The 21,918-nt window shown below is 44.5% G+C and overlaps 1 protein-coding gene across 1 annotated transcript; it reads right to left on the bottom strand.

Moving 5' to 3' along the window:
* Nucleotides 1-477: 477 nt before the first annotated feature.
* On the bottom strand, nucleotides 478-19,925 carry MBOAT4 (membrane bound O-acyltransferase domain containing 4). Its single transcript, XM_068233281.1, has 4 exons — nucleotides 19,912-19,925; nucleotides 17,926-18,150; nucleotides 3,396-4,305; nucleotides 478-534 (listed from the first exon to the last, which is right to left on the bottom strand). Exons 1-4 carry the CDS (start codon nucleotides 19,923-19,925, stop codon nucleotides 478-480), a joined length of 1,206 nt encoding a protein of 401 aa, XP_068089382.1.
* Nucleotides 19,926-21,918: the final 1,993 nt, after the last annotated feature.

Here is a 21,918-nt window from a genome sequence, read left to right as displayed (position 1 = left end):
CCCATCAGATGTCTTGTTTGTAAGTTATTGATATGTATAATCTCGGATCTATTTACAGCATTCGTTATAGCATAACTCCACATTTGTATATTTTAAAGAAATATATTATATTGTACACCAAACCTTTAACACACAAACTGCATTAAAAAAAATTAAAAGTGCACCTCTGCTCCCTAAAAAAAAAAAAAAAAAAAAAAGGCTAAGTGGACGAAGCAGGTCATTTAGGAACCAGAGGCGCCGGAGAAGTTTGGGCACTGCCAAAGGTGCCCATGTTTATTACAGTTGGCAGCTATAACTGGTAATTGGGCGCCTCTGGTGCTGGCGCCCCTTATTTATTTTAGCTTTGCATTATTTTTCATAGGAAATAGTAAGCACCATATCAAAATTTTCCCTAACACTTCCAAAAATTTCTGTTATCACTGTAGTGTGCCGGCTTTCTCAAGGCCCTGCCAACACTGCGGTAGTCTGGGACATATTCTACCTATGAGGCAGTGTATGTTTGGGTGCAGCACCTTTCTTCTCAGGCAACAGGAAGTGGCCAGCAGTCACATGACCAGGGTGTCAAGGGATTCTAAAAGGCATTTTATAGCAGATTTGAATATGAAAAATTAGCTGATATTGGTTTTGGAGCAGCCTTTGAATTATATGCAGTTCAAACAACATAAATAGCAAATTATATTACCATAGAAAAATATTTAAAAAATATGATTAATATAAATAAAGCTGAACACTTTTTCATTAATTTCTGTAGATGCGTATGTAGACCACAGCAAGCTTTTGACAATGATATAACACTACAGGTAAATTAAATGCCATATTTCAGAAGTATGACTTCTCGCCTCATAGGACAAGTTTTATGATTCAAATTTACTGACCTGACTTCATGCACATCTTCTAGCACTGAAGGGATTTTAAAAATAACGAAACTATTTAAGCTCTCATCTATGGCCAGAACGTGAAAGACAAAATTAACTAGCTTTTAACAGTAGAGTTATTATATTCCACATAAACCCTCCATAAAGCATTATTCTATACGAAAAAAATGTAGCTGTTTGCTCAATAGAACCAGGATATGAAAACTAAAGCATGATTTATTAATGAGAGCAAAGGTTAAACTAATAACACCATACTCAACAAATGTGTTATTTCAAGTCAAATGCTTCATAAAGTTAAACAATCATCAAACATGTTTCTGAACTTGTAGTGTTCCCCCCAAGCACATCTTGGCAATGTCTCATTGGTATCAAATGTTACCGATGTTTATCTAGCAAATAGCAGCTGGGTAACAAACTAATTTCATTGTTTGCCATTGACTTTTAGCCTTTCTAAAGCATAACCGAGTAAGTTGAAATATTATAATATGAATTTGTTAGAATTAGGAATCTGGGGTCTGTTAGATTTTCAGGTTTATTTAACCCCTTCATGTTTGCTCACTTTACCAGGAGGTGTTCAAATGATGTAAGGCCTAGTTCATAGTGCTCAGTTGCATGGCAGAATAATTTTGCATGTCAACTCACTGCCCATACAATTCTATGGGCCTGTTCACAGTACTGTGTTGTAACGGATCGCGTTATTTTAACTCGCTGCATGCAGGCTTTGTATTAAAGTCTATGTCCAGTCTCCATTGTTTTCACGCTCATTATAACGCGTGCGTTATGCAGCTGACCACTGTGAATCCAGGCTCAACGTATTAATAACGACAGAACAGGACTATCCAGCCTAACATAAACAGCCCACTGTATTAGCAAAAACTTCCCTTGGTGAACATACAGTATGTCTGCAAATTAGGACATAGCCCACATTTATTTCGGTAGTGGATGTTGAGGGCACTGACATGGTAAGTGGCCTAATGCTATTACTGCCCAATAAGGATGAGCGGGCAAACATAAAAAACTGAGCATTTGTGCAAACAGGCCGCTGCAAAGTAGGGTGAAGTGGTTAAATATTGGCAGTGTTGTTTACGAACATAAAATATACAGACAGGCAGTTCCAAAACCTGCCACCTGTCAACCTGTGATGTATTTAGATTTAGATATTTCTGTCGTTTCGCTAGTATGTGTTTATTTATTGCTTTAGGTTTATATTATATGTTTGTTATAGTTTACCAGCCAAGTACTGTATTTTTCAGAATATAAAATGCACTTTTTCTTCCCCAGAACTGTGTGTGTTTGTGTGTGTGTGTGTGGGGGGGGGGGGGGAGTGGGCGTGCCTTATATAGCAGATATATGGTAAAACGTTGTGCAATGCACGTTCAGGTCTTTCCCATCTATTGTGGCGCCCTACTCAATTCCCTGTGACCTCCATACATTTCCACATTTGTCCAGCTACTGAAATGCAAGTGGCACACATGCCCCCGGGTAATCACAAATACGGTACATTTTTAAACTTAACTATCCTATGGATCATGTAGGAAGAGGTTAGCTCTTTGTGAAATCTCTGCTAAACACATCACAATATCTGGACACTATATAGGCGGCATTTAAGAACTGCAGCAAGATTGTGATGCAAAAGCAAGAGTATCCCCAGTATAGTAGGAACCAGGAGTATTTGGCATAAACTAACAGGTTGCAGCTACCCTAGTATCAAACTGTGGATGCAAAGATCTATAATGCACTTGTATGATATAACTGATCAGGATCCCATTATTTTAGATAGATAGATAGATACATAGATAGATAGATACATAGATAGATAGTGAGACTATGTCTTCTATTAATTTTTGCACCAAAAGATGTGCTAGGGTGTATTTTCAAGGGAAGTCTTATATTTTTATGAACACACAAGTTCCTGTGCAGTGTATCCTCCTGCCTTTCCCACTGTGCTGCCTCTTCCTTTGCTGGATCCACCTCTTGTGTGCCCGTGTGTCTACCTTGTACTTTTAGTATCCTCCTGGTTACCCCCTCTATACCCATGTCCTCTTCTATCCCCTGTCCTCCTGTGTCCTCCGTTGTGTCCCCATGTCCTCCTGGTGTTCCCTGTGTCCTCCAATGTCCTCCTACATCCAGTTCCATGCCACGCTGTCCCCTGTGTCCTCCAATGTTCCCATGCACCCTCTTCTTTCCCCAAGCTCCATGCCGCTGTCTTGCCATACTTCAGCCTATGAGGAAGAAGTACGGCAACTTGTGTTTCTACTGGAGCCGATGGTCTGGACCATGGCCCATGAGTGGGCGATTCACTGCAGTTGCTGAGTAGCAGCGAGTGCAGCGATTGGCCCAATGATGGCGCCATGGTCCCGTCTGTGAGACTATGGGTTCCTGTAATTTCCAAAATACATTTACAGTTTAGGATAGTTTTATGTTCTGCTCTGCAAAATATTGATTAAAGGTATAGCTTATTAGCAAATGTATATTGAACTGGAAACAAAACTATTGTTTCTTTATATTTCCTATAAATATAAGTAATATACAATAGATAGCAGGAAATATAGTATTGTAAGAAAAGCAGAGGGCCAGCATAAAAGCCAAATTCTTCATTTCAACAGCTAGCATAATATATGCAATAATAAGCTGGGTCTGCAGCCAGGTAAGTGTATTGTACAGAACTCGGGGGAAGAAAGGTTTTGATCCATAGTACTTATGTATTCTGTAGTCAGCCTCAAGCATTACAGCCCAGCACAAGAAGCCAAAGATCTGTCCAGGGTGAAGCCCGTGCCACCAAGCCGAGAAGGCAAATGTGTACAGTGTGCGTCTTCTCTGGCAGTTTTGGAAGATGAGCCTTCTTAGCCACTTTGCAGTGCTTTTGTTCCATGTCCTGGCAAACACTGAGATTTTATTGGTTGTCTCCAAGGTGAAGATATTGCCATCGCAAACACTCATGTGAGAATATAATTCTGTGGAAAATCCAGCAGTGTGAAATAAGGCTTCATCCAGTAGCCAGTGGGAGTAATATGTCAGTTTAAATAACAGTGCTGTGCTCCACATTACATACACACATTGGAGGTTCTTGCAGTCCATGAGATTGCCTTCAAAGTTCACTTTCTTAATTAGAACAACTTGCAATGCCTGAAGCAACATGAATAACATGCAGCCTCTGGTGACTGTCCAGGCACGCCTTAGGTTGGTGCACATGGAAGCTCTACTAACCTGTTGCTGGAATTCTACAAATGAACACAGTGGACCGCCCAGAAGAGCTGGGAAAAACATTAAATAAGAAAGGGTGTAGAGAACATTGTTCTTCCATGGGATATGGGAACTCTTCTTCATACAGCCATCTGCTGTAAGTGCCACCTTCCTTTCATGGAGATCCATAGCAAGGGATGTGACTTTCTGAGTCAAGAGCATAAGAGATGAAATTGTGATGGTTAACCTAGAGAGAATGTACTTTGAGAGTATACAAGTACTGCATGATGTTTAAGCTGGTTTGAGCTCTATTTAGTTTACAACTCTATAAGTTTGATCGTGGAAGACGTTACTTTCTCAAAGTTTCACTTGATCATCTGTTTTATAATTTATGAATATTAAAACAAGATCAAACCTTTTGTCACGTTATGCTATAGATGATTCCTTACTGCTTAAAAACTCCTGGTAGGGGGTCTGAGTCAATGTTAATTAGTGCTAGCAATAAAGAGACACTGAAGCGAAAAAAAAAAATATGATATAGTGAATTGGTTGTGTACTATGAATAATTACTAGAAGATTAGCAGCAAAGAAAATTTTCTCATACTTTTATTTTCAGGTATATAGTGTTTTTTCTAACATTGCATCATTCTATAATATGTGCAGATTACACAACACTCAGCATTCAAAATGAGTCTTTCAGAGCAGTCTGTGAAGTAATGACATCTCCTCTAGCAGAGGAAAAGTAAATAGTCCAATAACACTTGAGATAATAAAAGTCAGATAACAGCCCTCTCCACAACTAAAGGCTCATACACACATCAGACTATAGTCTTTGGAAAATGAAAGATCACAGACCAATCTTACCACCCTTCATGTAGTATGAGAGCCATACTCTACACAGTCTTTTCTATGGAGCTGAACTCCACAACAAAAAAATCTTTGCAAGATGCTGCACACACAGATGCTGTACAGACACAATAGATCAGTATCTGCAAAAGATCCGTTCCTGCCAAAAATCCATTCCTGCAAATCGCAATGATAGTGTATGAGATCTGCAGATCATCATACACACATAATTTAACTGACATTCATCTGCAGATCAAGCAATCATCTGCAGATCTGAAAATCCATCCTGGTGGATCTGATCTGCAGATGAATGTCAGTAAAATCATGTGTATGATGATCTGCAGATCTCATAGACTATCATTGCAATTTGCAGGAATGGATTTTTGGCAGGAACAGATCTTTTGCAGATACTGATCTTTTGTGTCTGTACAGCATCTGTGTGTGCAGCATCTTGCAAAGATTTTTTTTCTGATGTGGAGTTCAGCTCCATAGAAAAGACTGTGTAGAGTATGGCTCTCATACTACATGAAGGGTGGTAAGATTGGTCTGTGATCTTTAATTTTCAAAAGACTATGGTCTGATGTGTGTATATGGCCTAAAACTTAGTCGGAGAGTTAATGGCTTGTTTGCATAGAGATAACAACTGGAGTTTCTTAACTCTTCCTGTACTGGAAACAATTAGACTGATGTATCTGATCTTAATGTTTTATTTCTTAGCTGTACTACACATACAAATCATAATATCATAATTTTTTTTTTCGTTTCAGTGTCTCTTTAAAGAGACACTGAAGCGAAAAAAAATATATGATATAGTGAATTGGTTGTGTACTATGAATAATTACTAGAAGATTAGCAGCAAAGAAAATATTCTCATACTTTTATTTTCAGGTATATAGTGTTTTTTCTAACATTGCATCATTCCATAATATGTGCAGATTACACAACACTCAGCATTCAAAATGAGTCTTTCAGAGCAGTCTGTGAAGTAATGACCTCTCCTCTAGCAGAGGAAAAGTAAATAGTCCAGGAACAGTTGAGGTAAAAAAAAAGTCAGATAACAGCCCTCTCCACGACTAACTTAGTCCTAGAGCTTAATGGCTTGTTTGCATCTAGATAACAACTGGAGTTTCTGAACTCTTCCTGTACTGGAAACAATTACACTGATGTATCTGATCTTAATGTTTTATTTCTTAGCTGTGCTACACATACAAATCATAATATCATCATTTTTTTTCTCGCTTCAGTGTCTCTTTAAGGGCTAGCAAAAGCCTTGTACAGAATGTTGGACTCCTGTCATCTGGCAGAGATTGGTACTGGATCCCTTGGGTGACAGTCCTGAGCCAACACTGTACAGGTGTACCACTAGCCTCTAGGCTAGCAACGCATATTTTGCTATGAAGGGAAGCGGAGAGACAACAAGCGGTGCACGATATAGCAGTTTTTGGTGGGCAATGCTAGTCTTCAGGGCCAGCATTCTATAAAGGCAAAAGGGGAAATTGCCCCAGAGCCTGCAGGGGCCCCCAAGGTGCCCCCCCAACTTATCTGGGCCCCTGAAATGTCTTTGGCAGAGAAGCGCCTCACCTGTCCTGGCTGGCGCACTCTTCTGTCATTCTGTGGCTCTGTGCTCCCTATCTTCATCCACCGCTGGATGTGCCCCACAGCATGTTATTACATAATAACATGCACCACGTCAAGAGAGGTGCTCCTGTGAGGATGGATATGGGTGTGTATGGAGCCATGGACTGACAAAGGAGTGTGCCCGCCAGGACAGTTGAGTCACTACTTTGCCAAAGACATTGCAGGGGTGCGCAGCTACGTTGGAGGTGGGGGAGGTGATGGGGGAAGGCTGTAGCTGGCACAGGGGCCCCAGGGATAAATTTGTTTGCAGCAAAGGGCACCTAATGCCACTTTTTGGTGGGGGAGTTATCTGTCAGGGGGGCCCTCCAGTTTAATCTTGCCCGGGGCCCCATTGTTACTAGAAACGACCTTACTAGTCTTGCGTTGAGGATTGCTAAAGATCCGGGAACTCAACCGAGGCTGCTGTTCAGGGCCTTCTTGGCTAACAATCTAGCGTATTTACAGCGCAGGGCAATGCCGATAAACCCAAATTACACTGTGTGCACCTCTATAGCCACTCATTTCATAGTGGCCTATAGTGGTGCCCAAATTAATAGACTTGTCTCACACTGTTTATACCCACTTCACTTTTCTCTTTATTCAATTGCTGAATTTATGCTTGGGTGGCATTTTTTAGACCAAAAATACCTCTCGCTAAGAAAGCGGTGCTAAATATAATTTTTCATTCTGAAAACAAGGTATTTGCAATAAATAATATGCAAATGATCTCTTTATGGCCCTGTATCAAGGCTGCACATCCAGAACTGCTGGTGTATAGTGAGCCTATGTATGCATACACCACTGTTTCGTACACAGCGCTGTATGCATATTCGATTGATGTATTATAAAAGAAGGATTTGCATATTCAGGAGTGATGTATCAAGGAAACACCACACTTGCTCACTTAAAGATTAACTATTGCAAATACCTTCTGTTTTAAGAAGGAAAAATTATATTATTCAAACCGCACATTAGCAGGCGCTGCAAAAGGGAGGAACAGCTACACTGTTGCTTTTGTTAAATAATAATAATATTAAAAAAAAAAATAAATAATATATATATATATATATATATATATATATATATATATATATATATATATATATATATATATATATATATATATATATATATATATATATTAGTTAAACACGAAATGATAAGTGAAAGTGATGTTTGTTGCTGAAAACCAATATAAATTATCCACCAATATGCCTAAATCACAGGGGCACCGCCAGCGTACAGGGGAGCTACCTATCTAACCTATACTGCATGCACTTACCTATCTAACCTATACTGGGGGCAGCTACATATCTAACCTATACTGGGAGTATCTACCTATCTAACCTATACTGAGGGGTACCTACCTATCTAACCTATAATACGTGCACTTACCTATATAATCTATACTGGGGGCATCTACTTATCTAACCTATACTGGGGAAAATATACTGGCTACCTATATTGGAGGCACCTACCTATCTAACCTATATGGGAGCACCTACCTATCGAACCTATATTGGAGGCACCTACCTATCTAACCTATACTGGAGCACCTACCTATCAAACCTATATGGAGGCACCTACCTATCTAACCTATACTGGGGCAACTATACGGGCTACCTATACTGGGGGGACCTATAGCTGACTACCTATACTGGGAGCAGCTAGATCTGGCTAATCTATACTGCGGGCACCTATACCTGTCTCCACTTTCGGGGGACGCATTTTACGCCCTCACCTTGGGTGCAATTTAATCTAGAAACTGCTAGTATTTGGCTCCACGTACATCGTGTTTTGGCCACGCCCATTTTTCCACAGCGGCGTCGCCGCTTTGTTTTGTGGTGTGGCTACCCATGCTTCTTTTATGGATGGGGGCCTCAAGTTATGGACTGCTTGGGGCCACCAAAAAACTCTGCACCCCTGCTAAATCAGATTCTGTTTTAAGGGCCTGTTTCCAGTGGCGTATCTAGGCAAGACAGCGCCCATGGCAAATAGTAAAATTGCGCCCCCCAGCCACCCCCCCCCACACACACACACCTACAATCAACAGCATCCTGTCTAACCTTTTTGGACAGGGTAACCCCATCATGCATTCAGAACACACACGCACAGTGTTGCCAACTCATCCCTTTAATTACTGACACATCTAAGTCATACAGGTTCTGGGGCAACTTACACATAATCAGTGCCTTACCTGCATCTACCTAGCCACGAAACCTGTATAATTCATATGTGTCAGTAATTAAAGGGATGAGTTGGCAACACTGCACAAGCACACACAAATACCAGAATGTATCAGTCACTATGAAATAAATGAGGCTATCCTTCTGATCCTCTGCCTCTAATACTTTAAGGCAGGGAACATACTTGACTGTTTTCATACGCGTTTTCTGCACAGAAGAACTGAAAACTCATGTTAATCAAGGGGCTAGTTCACACTTAATGTGTTTTTCTTGCAATGAAAAAAAAACTGACATTCTGCATGATAATTCTGCTCATTTTGTCAGTTTTCTGTATCAATTACATTAACTGTTGTGAAAAAAGCACACGTTTTTCTGCATAGAAACACACTTGGTGTGCAGAAAATGTGCGCAGAAAAAGCTGAGTTGAAAACTGAAAAACAAGTGTGATCCCTGCCTTAGCCATAGACCCTGAACAAGCATGCAGATCAAATGTCTATAACACATCTGACAAGATTAGCTGCATGCATGTTTCAGGTGTGTGATTTAGACCCTAGTGACCAGAAGGATCAGCAGGATTTCCATGCAACCAGTATTGTTTAAAAGGAAATAAATATGGCAGCCACCACTCTCATATGAATGAAAGCAATGAAACATTTGCAGTGACAATTATAACATAATAAAAGGCTGACAACCTATTAAATATCAGTAGATAGGTACTGAGCTAGAATATAATGCTTTTTAACCACTTGAGGACCGTGGGCTTTACCCCCTTTAAGGACCGGCCACTTTTTTTCCATTCAGACCACTGCAGCTTTCACGGTTTATTGCTCGCTCATACAACCTACCACCTAAATGAATTTTGGCTCCTTTTCTTGTCACTAATAAAGCTTTCTTTTGGTGCTATTTGATTGCTCCTGCGATTTTTACTTTTTATTATATTCATCAAAAAAGACATGAATTTTGGCAAAAAAATAATTTTTTTAACTTTCTGTGCTGACATTTTTCAAATAAAGTAAAATTTCTGTATACATGCAGCGCGAAAAATGTGGACAAACATGTTTTTGATAAAAAAAAACCCATTCAGTGTATATTTATTGGTTTGGGTAAAAGTTATAGCGTTTACAAACTATGGTGCAAAAAGTGAATTTTCCCATTTTCAAGCATCTATGACTTTTCTGACCACCTGACATGTTTCATGAGGGGCTAGAATTCCAGGATAGTATAAATACCGCCCAAATGACCCCATTTTGGAAAGAAGACATTCCAAAGTATTCACTGAGAGGCATAGTGAGTTCATAGAAGATATTAATTTTTGTCACAAGTAAGCGGAAAATGACACTTTGTGACAAAAAAAAAAAGTTTCCATTTCTTCTAACTTGCGACAAAAAAAAATGAAATCTGCCACGGACTCACCATGCCCCTCTCTGAATACCTTGAAGTGTCTACTTTCCAAAATGGGGTCATTTGTGGGGTGTGTTTACTGTCCTCGCATTTTGGGGGGTGCTAATTTGAAAGCACCCCTGTAAAGCCTAAAGGTGCTCATTGGACTTTGGGCCCCTTAGCGCAGTTAGGCTGCAAAAAAGTGCCACACATGTGGTATTGCCGTACTCAGGAGAAGTAGTATAATGTGTTTTGGGGTGTATTTTTACACATACCGATGCTGGGTGGGAGAAATATCTCTGTAAATGACAATTTTTAATTTTTTTTACACACAATTGTCCATTTACAGAGATCTTTCTCCCACTCAGCATGGGTATGTGTAAAAATACACCCCAAAACACATTATACTACTTCTCCTGAGTACGGCGATACCACATGTGTGGCACTTTTTTGCACCCTAACTGCGCTAAGGGGCCCAAAGTCCAATGAGTACCTTTAGGATTTCACAGGTCATTTTGAGAAATTTCGTTTCAAGACTATTCCTCACGGTTTAGGGCCCCTAAAATGCCAGGACAGTATAGGAACCCCACAAATGACCCCATTTTAGAAAGAAGACACCCCAAGGTATTCCGTTAGTAGTACGGTGAGTTCATAGAAGATTTTATTTTTTGTCACAAGTTAGCGGAAAATGACACTTTGTGAAAAAAACCAATAAAAATCAATTTCCGCTAACTTGTGACAAAAAATAAAATCTTCTATGAACTCACCGTACTACTAACAGAATACCTTGGGGTGTCTTCTTTCTAAAATGGAGTCATTTGTGGGGTTCCTATACTGTCCTGGCATTTTAGGGGCCCTAAACCGTGAGGAGTAGTCTTGAAACAAAATTTCTCAAAATGACCTGTGAAATCCTAAAGGTACTCATTGGACTTTGGGCCCCTTAGCGCAGTTAGGGTGCAAAAAAGTGCCACACATGTGGTATCGCCGTACTCGGGAGAAGGAGTACAATGTGTTTTGGGGTGTATTTTTACACATACCCATGCTGGGTGGGAGAAATAACTCTGTAAATGAACAATTGTGTGTAAAAAAATCAAAAGATTGTCATTTACAGAGGTATTTCTCCCACCCAGCATGGATATGTGTAAAAATACACCCCAAAACACATTATACTACTTCTCCCGAGTACGGCGATACCACATGATTGGCACTTTTTTGCAGCCTAACTGCGCTAAGGGGCCCAAAGTCCAATGAGTACCTTTAGGATTTCACAGGTCATTTTTGTTTCAAGACTACTCCTCACGGTTTAGGGCCCCTAAAATGCCAGGGCAGTATAGGAACCCCACTAATGACCCCATTTTAGAAAGAAGACACCCCAAGGTATTCCGTTAGGAGTATGGTGAGTTCATAGAAGTTTATATTTTTTTGTCACAAGTTAGCGGAAATTGATTTTAATTGGCTTTTTTTTCACAAAGTGTCATTTTCCGCTAACTTGTGACAAAAAATAAAATCTTCTATGAACTCACCATACTCCTAACGGAATACCTTTGGGTGTCTTCTTTCTAGAATGGGGTCATTTGTGGGGTTCCTATACTGCCCTGGCATTTTAGGGGCCCTAAACCGTGAGGAGTAGTCTTGAAACCAACAATGTCGCAAAATGACCTGTGAAATCCTAAAGGTACTCATTGGACTTTGGGCCCCTTAGCGTACTTAGGGTGTAAAAAAGTGCCACATATGTGGTACCGCCGTACTCAGGAGAAGTAGTATAATGTGTTTTGGGGTGTATTTTTACACATACCCATGCTGGGTGGGAGAAATATCTCTGTAAATGACAATTGTTTGATTTTTTTTTACACACAATTGTCCATTTACAAAGAGATTTCTCCCACCCAGCATGGGTATGTGTAAAAATACACCCCAAAACACATTATACTACTTCTTCTGAGTACGGCGATACCACATGTGTGACACTTTTTTGCAGCCTAGTTGCGCTAAGGGGCCCAACGTCCTAATCACAGGTCATTTTGAGGCATTTGTTTTCTAGACTACTCCTCACGGTTTAGGGCCCATAAAATGCCAGGGCAGTATAGGAACCCCACAAGTGACCCCATTTTAGAAAGAAGACACCCCAAGGTATTCTGTTAGGTGTATGGCGAGTTCATAGAAGATTTTATTTTTTGTCACAAGTTAGTGAAAAATGACACTTTGTGAAAAAAAAACAATAAAAATCAATTTCCGCTAACTTTTGACAAAAAATAAAATCTTCTATGAACTCGTCATACACCTAACAGAATACATTGGGGTGTCTTTTTTCTAAAATGGGGTCAGTTTGTGGGGTTCCTATACCGCCCTGGCATTTTACGGGCCCAAAACCGTGAGTAGTCTGGATACCAAATGTCTCAAAATGACTGTTCAGGGGTATAAGCATCTGAAAATTTTGATGACAGGTGGTCTATGAGGGGGCGAATTTTGTGGAACCGGTCATAAGCAGGGTGGCCTTTTAGATGACAGGTTGTATTGGGCCTGATCTGATGGATAGGAGTGCTAGGGGGTGACAGGAGGTGATTAATGGGTGTCTCAGGGGGTGGTTAGAGGGGAAAATAGATGCAATCAATGCACTGGGGAGGTGATCGGAAGGGGGTCTGAGGGGGATCTGAGGGTTTGGCCGAGTGATCAGGAGCCCACACGGGGCAAATTAGGGCCTGATCTGATGGGTAGGTGTGCTAGAGGGTGACAGGAGGTGATTGATGGGTGTCTCAAGGTGTGATTAGAGGGGGGAATAGATGCAAGCAATGCACTGGCGAGGTGATCAGGGCTGGGGTCTGAGGGCGTTCTGAGGGTATGGGCGGGTGATTGAGTGCCCTAGGGGCAGATAGGGGTCTAATCTGATGGGTAGCAGTGACAGGGGGTGATTGATGGGTAATTAGTAGGTGTTTGGAGGAGAGAACAGATGTAAACACTGCACTTGGGAGGTGATCTGATGTCGGATCTGCGGGCGATCTATTGGTGTGGGTGGGTGATCAGATTGCCCGCAAGGGGCAGGTTAGGGGCTGATTGATGGGTTGCAGTGACAGGGGGTGATTGATGGGTGGCAGTGACAGGGGGTGATTGATGGGTGATTGACAGGTGATTGACAGGTGATCAGTGGGTTATTACAGGGAAACACAGATGTAAATATTGCACTGGCGAATTGATAAGGGGGGGTCTGAGGGCAATCTGAGCGTGTAGGCGGGTGATTGTGTGCCCGCAAGGGGCAGATTAGGGTCTGATCTGATGGGTAACAGTGACAGGTGGTGATAGGGGGTGATTGATGGGTGATTGATGGGTAATTAGTGGGTGTTTAGAGGAGAGAATAGATGTAAACACTGCGCTTGGGTGGTGATCTGATGTCGGATCTGCGGGCGATCTATTGGTGTGGGTGGGTGATCTGATTGCACGCAAGGGGCAGGTTAGGGGCTGATTGATGGGTGGCAGTGACAGGGGGTGATTGATGGGTGGCAGTGACAGGGGGTGATTGATGGGTGATTGACAGGTGATCAGTGGGTTATTACAGGGAAGGACAGATGTAAATAATGCCCTGGCGAATTGATAAGGGGGGGTCTGAGGGCAATCTGAGCGTGTAGGCGGGTGATTGGGTGCCCGCAAGGGGCAGATTAGGGTCTGATCTGATGGGTAACAGTGACAGGTGGTGATAGGGGGTGATTGATGGGTAATTAGTGGGTGTTTAGAGGAGAGAATAGATGTAAACACTGCGCTTGGGTGTTGATCTGATGTCGGATCTGCGGGCGATCTATCGGTGTGGGTGGGTGATCAGATTGCCCGCAAGGGGCAGGTTAGGGGCTGATTGATGGGTGGCAGTGACAGGGGGTGATTGATGGGTGATTGACAGGTGATTGACAGGTGATCAGGGGGGATAGATGCATACAGTACACAGAGGGGGGGGGGGTCTGGGGAGAATCTGAGGGGTGGGGGGGTGATCAGGAGGGGGCAGGGGGGGGGTAAAAAAGAAATAGCGTTGACAGATAGTGACAGGGAGTGATTGATGGGTGATTAGGGGGGTGATTGGGTGCAAACAGGGGTCTGGGGGGTGGGCAGGGGGGGGTCTGAGGGGTGCTGTGGGCGATCTGGGGCAGGGGGGGGAGAAATCAGTGTGCTTGGGTGCGACATAGGGTGGCTGCAGCCTGCCCTGGTGGTCCCTCGGACACTGGGACCACCAGGGCAGGAGGCAGCCTGTATAATACACTTTGTAAACATTACAAAGTGTATTATACACTTTGTATGCGGCGATCGTCGGGTTAACATCCCGCCGGCGCTTTCGTATGGCCGGCGGGATGTTGCGGCGGGTGAGCGGAGACAGGCGCCGGCGGAGGATCGCGTCACGGATGACGCGAACGCTCCGCCCATGCCCCTACAAGGACCGCAGCCATTTGTCAATACGGCGGTCCTTGCGCAGTCCACTTCCCGGCCGCCAATTGTCAATACGGCGGTCGGGAAGTGGTTAACAACTGAGGTACACTGTACAAGAGAGAGGTTGTTAAAGAGAACCCGAGGTGTGTTTAAAGAATGTTATCTGCATACAGAGGCTGGATCTGCCTATACAGCCCAGCCTCTGTTGGTATTCCAAACCCCCCTAATGTCCCCCTGCACTCTGCAATCAGTCATAGATCACAGCCGCGCTGTGCGTGCTGTGTTTACATCTGTAGTGTCAGTCTCGGCTGCTCCCCCGCCTCCTGCATAGCTCCGGTCCCTGCCCCCATCCCTTCCCTCCAATCAGCAGGGAGGGAAGGGATGCAGGCGGGGACCTGAGTTCTGCAGGAGGCGGGGAGAGCAGCAGACTGACACTATAGAGATAAACACAGCCAGCTCTGACAAGCTGTTTGTCAGCAGCGTGGCTGCGATTTATGAGGGATTGCAGAGTGCAGGGGGACCTTAGGGGGGTTTGGGATAGCAACAGAGGCTGGGCTGTATAGGCAGATCCAGCCTCTGTATGCAGATAACATTCTTCAAACCCACCTCGGGTTCTCATTAAATCTGGCCACAGAGATGCCAGCAGTGTAATGGTTAAAGTGCAGAGAGTGTCATAAATAAAAGTAAGTAAACAGCACACTGAGATAAGGCTGAGGAATGAGATACGCGTCTGCCTGTTTCCACTACACGCAGATTGGATGCAGAATGGATGCAGAAAAACTGACTCCAATGTATGTCTATGGGAAAATCTGCATCAGAAAAATCGCGTTTAGTGGAAACAGGCCCATAGGCATTCATTGGAGTCAGTTTTTCTGCATTCATTCTCCATCCAATCTGCGTGTAGTGGAAGCAGGCTAACCAAATATGTCAATGTGCCTAGCAAAGTCATTATCACACCAGCATTGCAAGTCTTAGTTTGTTACTCATTTTTTTTTATTCCTTGAATTCAAAATGTATATAGTGAAGTATTTGGTGCAAATTGTACATCAAATAAAATGACAGTCAACGTATTACCATTGTTTGATGCATTTACAGCCTTAAAGTGAACCTGAGACGATCAAATAAAAAAGTTTTATACCTACTTAGGGGCTTCCTTCAGTCCCCTTTGCGCTGACTAGTCCCTTGTCATCCTCCTCCACTGCCTGCAGCCTCCGCAATCCGGGCCAATAATCGCAGGAGTTGGGGACTTACTGTGCATGCGCGGCCCGGCCGCACACACTCGCCCATCGCGCTCCGGTCCCCAGGAGAGTTCTACGCAGGTGCAGAAGGCTTCCAGACGGGGTAGCATTCTTGGCCGAACTGTGCCTGCACTGACTGTCTCCGAGTTGCTGAATTACCGGGCTGGATTGTGGAGGCTGAAGGTGGCGGAGGAACGCGATGAGGGAGGAGGGAGCGATCAGGCCGAAGGGGGCTGGAGGAAGCCCCAGGTATGTATAAAACTTTTTTTTCCCCTTGTCTCAGGTACACTTTAAAGGAATACTGTAGGGGGGTCGGGGGAAAATGAGTTGAACTTACCCGGGCCTTCTAATGGTCCCCCGCAGACATCCTGTGCCCGCGCAGCCACTCACCGATGCTCCGTCCCCACCTCCGGTTCACTTCTGGAATTTCAGACTTTAATGTCTGAAAATGACTGCGCCTGTGTTGCCGTGTCCTCGATCCCGCTGATGTCAACGACCATACTGGGCTTGTGCTATACACACCAGGTGACGTCAGTGAGATCGAGGACACGGCAACGCAGGCGCAGTGGTTTTCAGACTTTAAAGTCTGAAATTCCAGAAGTGAACCGGAGGAGGGACCGGAGCATTGATGAGTGGCTGCGCGGGCCCAGGATGTCTGTGGGGGACCATTAGAAGCCCAGGGTAAGTTCAACTCATTTTCTCCCGACCACGTACAGTATTCCTTTAAGTCTTGTACACACGTTGGATAAAAGCTATTTGAAACACATTGCTATTGCGTGTTCTACTGGATCCAACTGTTGGATCAATTCAGACTACTATTAGCAGATATCGTGCAGTAGCACAGTGTGTATACTGCCTTTTAAAATTAAATTGTTCCGGAGCATGCGAGCATACAGTATGTCGTGAGAAATGTCCCTTCTGCTTGCGCACACCGTATTCGAACAACATAATCATTTGCAAAGTGGGTGTCTGTGAAAAATGTAATTTAAACTACTTGTTGTTTTTTTCTGCTGGGAAATGTTGATGGAGTCATATCGCTGGTTTGTATACACCGACTTCTAATCTAGTGTTTTAGGAGCAATTGGTGAATTTTAAATGTTTTGTTTAGCAAAAAAAAAAATTTGCAGTTTGCTTCATGACCTATCAAATTCGTGCCCTTTCTCAGGTGAAGATAAGTGTACAGTATATTTCTGAGAGACATTGAATTTTGCCTTGCAAGTCCATCCCACTAACAAGTTCATAGAAGCAAGGTAGATAGAAATGTGCCCCCTTGAATATAAAATGGTGTAACATGATCCTGTTTGACTTGCTAATTCCCTCTGATTCTCTGCCCAAATCCTTCCTGTCATGTAAAGTAAACCTGTAGAAACATTATGCTTGTTAGTGTCTTATAACTGCTCTATATCTGGTTTCACATTATATCTTGAAATTGCCATTATGAGATGAGATTTTAGCCCTGAATTGTAGTTTGTGCCCAGCTGTTCCTCTCTCGCTAAGCTGTTTCCATTGGCCATCTGTCTCCATCTCTAGTCTTGTGATCTTAGGGAACAGGATTGGTGGGCTCCAGTGATCATTTAAAGGAACACTATCGGAAAAAAATAGGCAGTTAAAATCTGACAGAGCCGACAGGTTTTGGGCCAGTCCATCTCCTCAAGGGGATGTTTTCTACAGCATTTCTTGAACAGCAGTTTACCTGCCAAAATAGCAAGTTACCACCCAGCCTCCCTACTCACTTGCACACTATTTTGTCAGTTAGACTTTGCAACTGCTGTTCATGAAATGCTGTTGAAAACAAAGAAAACCCTGAGAATACCCCATGAGGAGATAGACTGGCCCAAAACCTGTTGGTTCTGTCAGATTTTAACTGCCTCCTTTTTTCGCGATAATGGTCCTTTAGCGTAGAAAAGCTTCATGTGTGGGAAGTATTTATGATTTTTGACATTAGCAACCATCATCTTTCTTGTTTTATGTGCAAATCAGCAGTGTAAAAGTAGCAGTTGGAAGCAGGACAAATGTATCTGAAGGACCCAGCCGCCCTTGTCGCATACACTGAGGAAGGCAAATCCAGGGATCTGACTTCAGGAAGGAGAGATTTAAAACGAGAACTTCCTGTGCAACTTTAGTCCATCTGTATTTATAGAAAAAAAATGTAAACCAGTAAAAATGTTTCTGTAATGATTGCTCCTTCATACTTACTTTATAGGCAGGGTCTCCTCTAAGTAGTGTTGTCTGTACATAAGCCATAGATGACAACCTGTTTGCCATGCCATCTGTAGCAGAAATGTCCACACATGGACAGACTGCCAGCTAACTGTATAAAGCAGTACCAGAGAGCCAAGAGCAGGGATGAAGATCAATACTGCATACTGCCCCATGGAAACACAAGCTAAAATAACTCCTCCAACTAAGAGATATGCCAGTCTGAAAAACAAACAAAAAGCAAATTCAAAGTTTAGTTAAATACTCGAAAGGATTTGCTAATGCCCATTAGATTTATGTCCATTCGAATTACGCCCATTACTCTATGTGGCCACATATGGTGCTTAAAAGTTTTGGATAAGAAAATGCACAATTGCCATAGCTGTCCCATTTTATTAGAAATCTGTACTTTGAATAAAGAGAACTACCAGCTTTTTAAAGTGTACCGAACCGAAGTTCAGGACCACAAAATCAGAAACTTGCCTAAAGAGAGGGAAGCCTGAGGATCCTATTGAGGCTTCCCTCTCTATTCTAACGTCCCCTGTCGCTGATCGCGGCCACCTGGAAAATTAGCGACAAGGCATTGTCAGTTTACGTTGCAAATTTTCAATATTCAAATTTTCCTTTTTAAAAATGCAAGTGGGTTGGCGATAGATATCCTTACTTTCAGGCATTACAGTAAACCCGAGGTGAAAGCTGCAAGAAGAAAACAGATCCTTACCTATGAAAAGGGAAGTCCTTGGTTCCTCCAGCCCATGTGAATGTTATTTGCGATGCGGTATTCACCCCCCTAGTATAAGTAAAGTATACGGTACAGGTGCCCCAGTATAGGCAGCCAGGCATAGGTGCCTCCAGTACAGGCAGCCAGGCATATGTGAATTCAGTATAGGTAGCCAGGCATAGGTGCCCCCAGACCCCAGTATTAACCAGGCATAGGCACTGCCTGTACAGGTTAGCCAGGCATATGTGCTCCAAGTATAGATCATAGAGGGGGGAGCCGTGGCCACACTGGTACTCAGCCACGTGGAGGGGGGCCCGAGTTCTCCATCCCTCCCTCTCACTGGGGAAGTAGTGAGAGTATAAGCAGCTATGCATACAGAGGAGACCAGCAGCAAGTGATCGTCACTTGGAGTTGGGAAGGAGGCGAGCTGTTCCTATGGGTCTTCAGCTGCGCTTACTCTGCCATGGAGGAGGCCCCCCAAAGAAAGGAAAGGAGGGAGAACTCAAGCCCCCCTCACAGCGACTTAGTCCCAATGTAGCCGCAGCTGCCACCTCCATCACTGCGACCCCATCCCTCACTGCACTCTGGGTAGACACCAACCTCGCCTGCCCCTTAAGGTGGCCATACACTGGTCGATGTGCCATTAGATCGACCAGCTGACAGATCCCTATCTGATCGAATCTGATCAGAGAGGGATCGTATGGCTGCCTTTACTGCAAACAGATTGTGAATCGATTTCAGCCTGAAACCGATTCACCATCTGCTGAGCTGCTCCTGCCGCCTGTCCCCCCCCCCTGTATACATTACCTGATGCTGGCTCCGGGTCCTCTTCTCCGCATTGCACGGCTCTGTTCCGGCTCCATTACGGCGCTTCCTGTGTTACTCCGTGACCGGGAAGTTCAAATAGAGCGCCCTCTATTTGAACTCCCTGGTCACTGCAGTGACACAGGAAGCGCCGGGATGGAGCCGGAACAGAGCGGTGCAGCGCGAAGAAGACGCCCGGGAGCCAGCCTCAGGTAATGTATACTTGATCGGATCGGCCGCCGCTAGCGACGCGCACTTTACCCGCGGGCGATCGAGGGTAATTTCCCGCACGGCGCGATCGACGGACCGATCCGATTTCGGGAGGAAATCGGATTGGCGGCTGCGTTTACCGCGAACGATTGGCAGCAGATTCGATCCCAGAATCGAATCTGCTGTCGAAACGGCCGGGAATCGAGCCAGTGTATGGCCTGCTTTAGTAGGTAACCCCACTTACCTACTTGCACTCCCGCATCCAGAATTTCTCATGTGCTTCTGTTTTGTTATGCAACTTCCTCCCTAAATCAGTTTGACACTCTCCATCTTTAGTTTTATTCACATGTGGCCAGTTTTAGAGAAAATAAATGTATTCCTTTCGCCAGAGTATCAGTGTTTAGTTAACAAAACTTATTCAGTACTTATCAGTTCCCTGGGTACGCTCCAAGCACAACAAAATATATGAAATGCCCGTCTGTAAATGAGTGCAGCCACACTGCACAGGGGCAGAATACCTTGCTCCTGTGCAGTAGCACAAAGTCAATCAGGATTGGCTTTTTCTGCTGAGACCAAGCAACTCTGTGCTACTGCGCAGGTGCATAGTTTACTGTTACACAGAGAACTGAATGTGTGCATTAAACACCAAGTGAACACCTCACATATCTGGCTAAGCAAATTTGGCCTAATTGGCTATTCATGAGGCAATGCTCATGCAAATATGCATTCGCTTTCGCATGCCAGCTTATGCAGGGTCAAAAACCAATGCCGCAAAGCGGTTGCCCTGCGGGAATTAGTTCATGCTGCAATAGCACTATCCAGGAACGCCACGGGGAGGCTTCCCAATGCCCCCATACAACCGGGGGGACCGCGGGGTCCCAGGCTCTCTCACTGCCTGGGAACCACAGCGGCACCCCGGAGGGGGAGGCTGGGTGGCGCAGGCGACCCCCCCCCCCCCAAGCGTGGCCAGCGCTGGGGAGAGCGTCCGCACCCACCTCCTAATATTTAAAAACAGGCACTTAACTTAACGTCCATTGCGTTCTGCTACTGAGCATAGCTTGGGTGCAACACATTTGAAAAGGAAAGGAATGAAGCATAGGTCGCACTGAGCTTTGGAGCTCAGGGCTGGCTCACACACAGCACTCCAATGGGGGGGGGGACAATTCTTTGTGTAATGGTTCATTTTGTATCCCCCCTTTGGAGGCGGGTGGTGGATGGCTCATTCCAGGTGGTGAGAGCCCTGGAGTGGGCCGTCTGCGCCTGTCCTCCCCCCCCCCCCTTTGGAGTGCAGTGTGTGAGCCAGCCCTGAGCTCCAAAGCTCGGGGTGACCCATGCTTCATTCCTTTCCTTTTCAAATGTGTTGCACCCAAGCTATGCTCAGTAGCAGAACGCAATGGACGTTATGGTAAGTGCCTGTTTTTAAATATTGGGAGGTGGGTGCGGACGGCTCTCCCCGGCGCTGGCCACGCTTGGGGGGGTCACCTGCGCCACCCAGCCTCCCCCTCCGGGGTGCCGCTGTGGTTCCCAGGCAGTTAGAGTGCCTGGGACCCCGCGGTCCCCCCGGTTGTATGGGGGCATTGGGAAGCCTCCCCGTGGCGCTCCTGGATAGTGCTATTGCAGCATGAACTAATGCCCGCAGGGCGACCGCTTTGCGGCATTGGTTTTTGACCCTGCATAAGTTGGCATGCGAAAGCGAATGCATATTTGCATGAGCATTGCCTCATGAATAGCCAATTAGGCCAAATTTGCTTAGCCAGATATGTGAGGTGTTCACTTGGTGTTTAATGCACACATTCAATTCTTTGTGTAATGGTTCATTTTGTATACCCCCTTTGGAGGCGGGTGGTGGATGGCTCATTCCAGGTGGTGTGAGCCCTGGAGTGGGCCGCCTGTGCCTGTCCTTCCCCCCCTTGGTGTGCTGTGTGTGAGCCAGCCCTGAGCTCCAAAGCTCAGTGCGACCCATGCTTCATTCCTTTCCTTTTTAAATGTGTTGCACCCAAGCTATGCTCAGCAGCAGAACGCAATGGCATTAAGGTAAGTGCCTGTTTTAAAATATAGGGAGGTGGGTGCGGACGGTTCTCCCCGACGCTGGCCACGCTTGGGGGGGTCGCCTGCGCCACCCAGCCTCCCCCACCGGAGTGCCGCTGTGGTTCCCAGGAAGTGAGAGAGCCTGGGACCCCGCGGTCCCCCCGGTTGTATGGGGGCATTGGGAAGCCTCCACGTGGCGCTTCTGGATAGTGCTATTATAGCATGAA

The sequence above is a fragment of the Hyperolius riggenbachi genome, chromosome 1 (assembly GCF_040937935.1).
Source record: "Hyperolius riggenbachi isolate aHypRig1 chromosome 1, aHypRig1.pri, whole genome shotgun sequence".
Classification (NCBI taxonomy): Eukaryota; Metazoa; Chordata; class Amphibia; order Anura; family Hyperoliidae; genus Hyperolius; species Hyperolius riggenbachi.
This window is presented reverse-complemented; position numbering and strand designations above follow the sequence as displayed.

Excerpts from the sequence above, each read along its gene's own strand:
- MBOAT4 (XM_068233281.1), bottom strand. Across the intron at positions 4,306-17,925 it reads GAGGAGACCCTGCCTATAAA|GTTAACCATCACAATTTCAT; the intron begins GTAAGTATGAAG and ends CATTCTCTCTAG. Across the intron at positions 535-3,395 it reads CTATCTATTGTATATTACTT|TTCCTGTTGCCTGAGAAGAA; the intron begins ATATTTATAGGA and ends ACTGCTGGCCAC.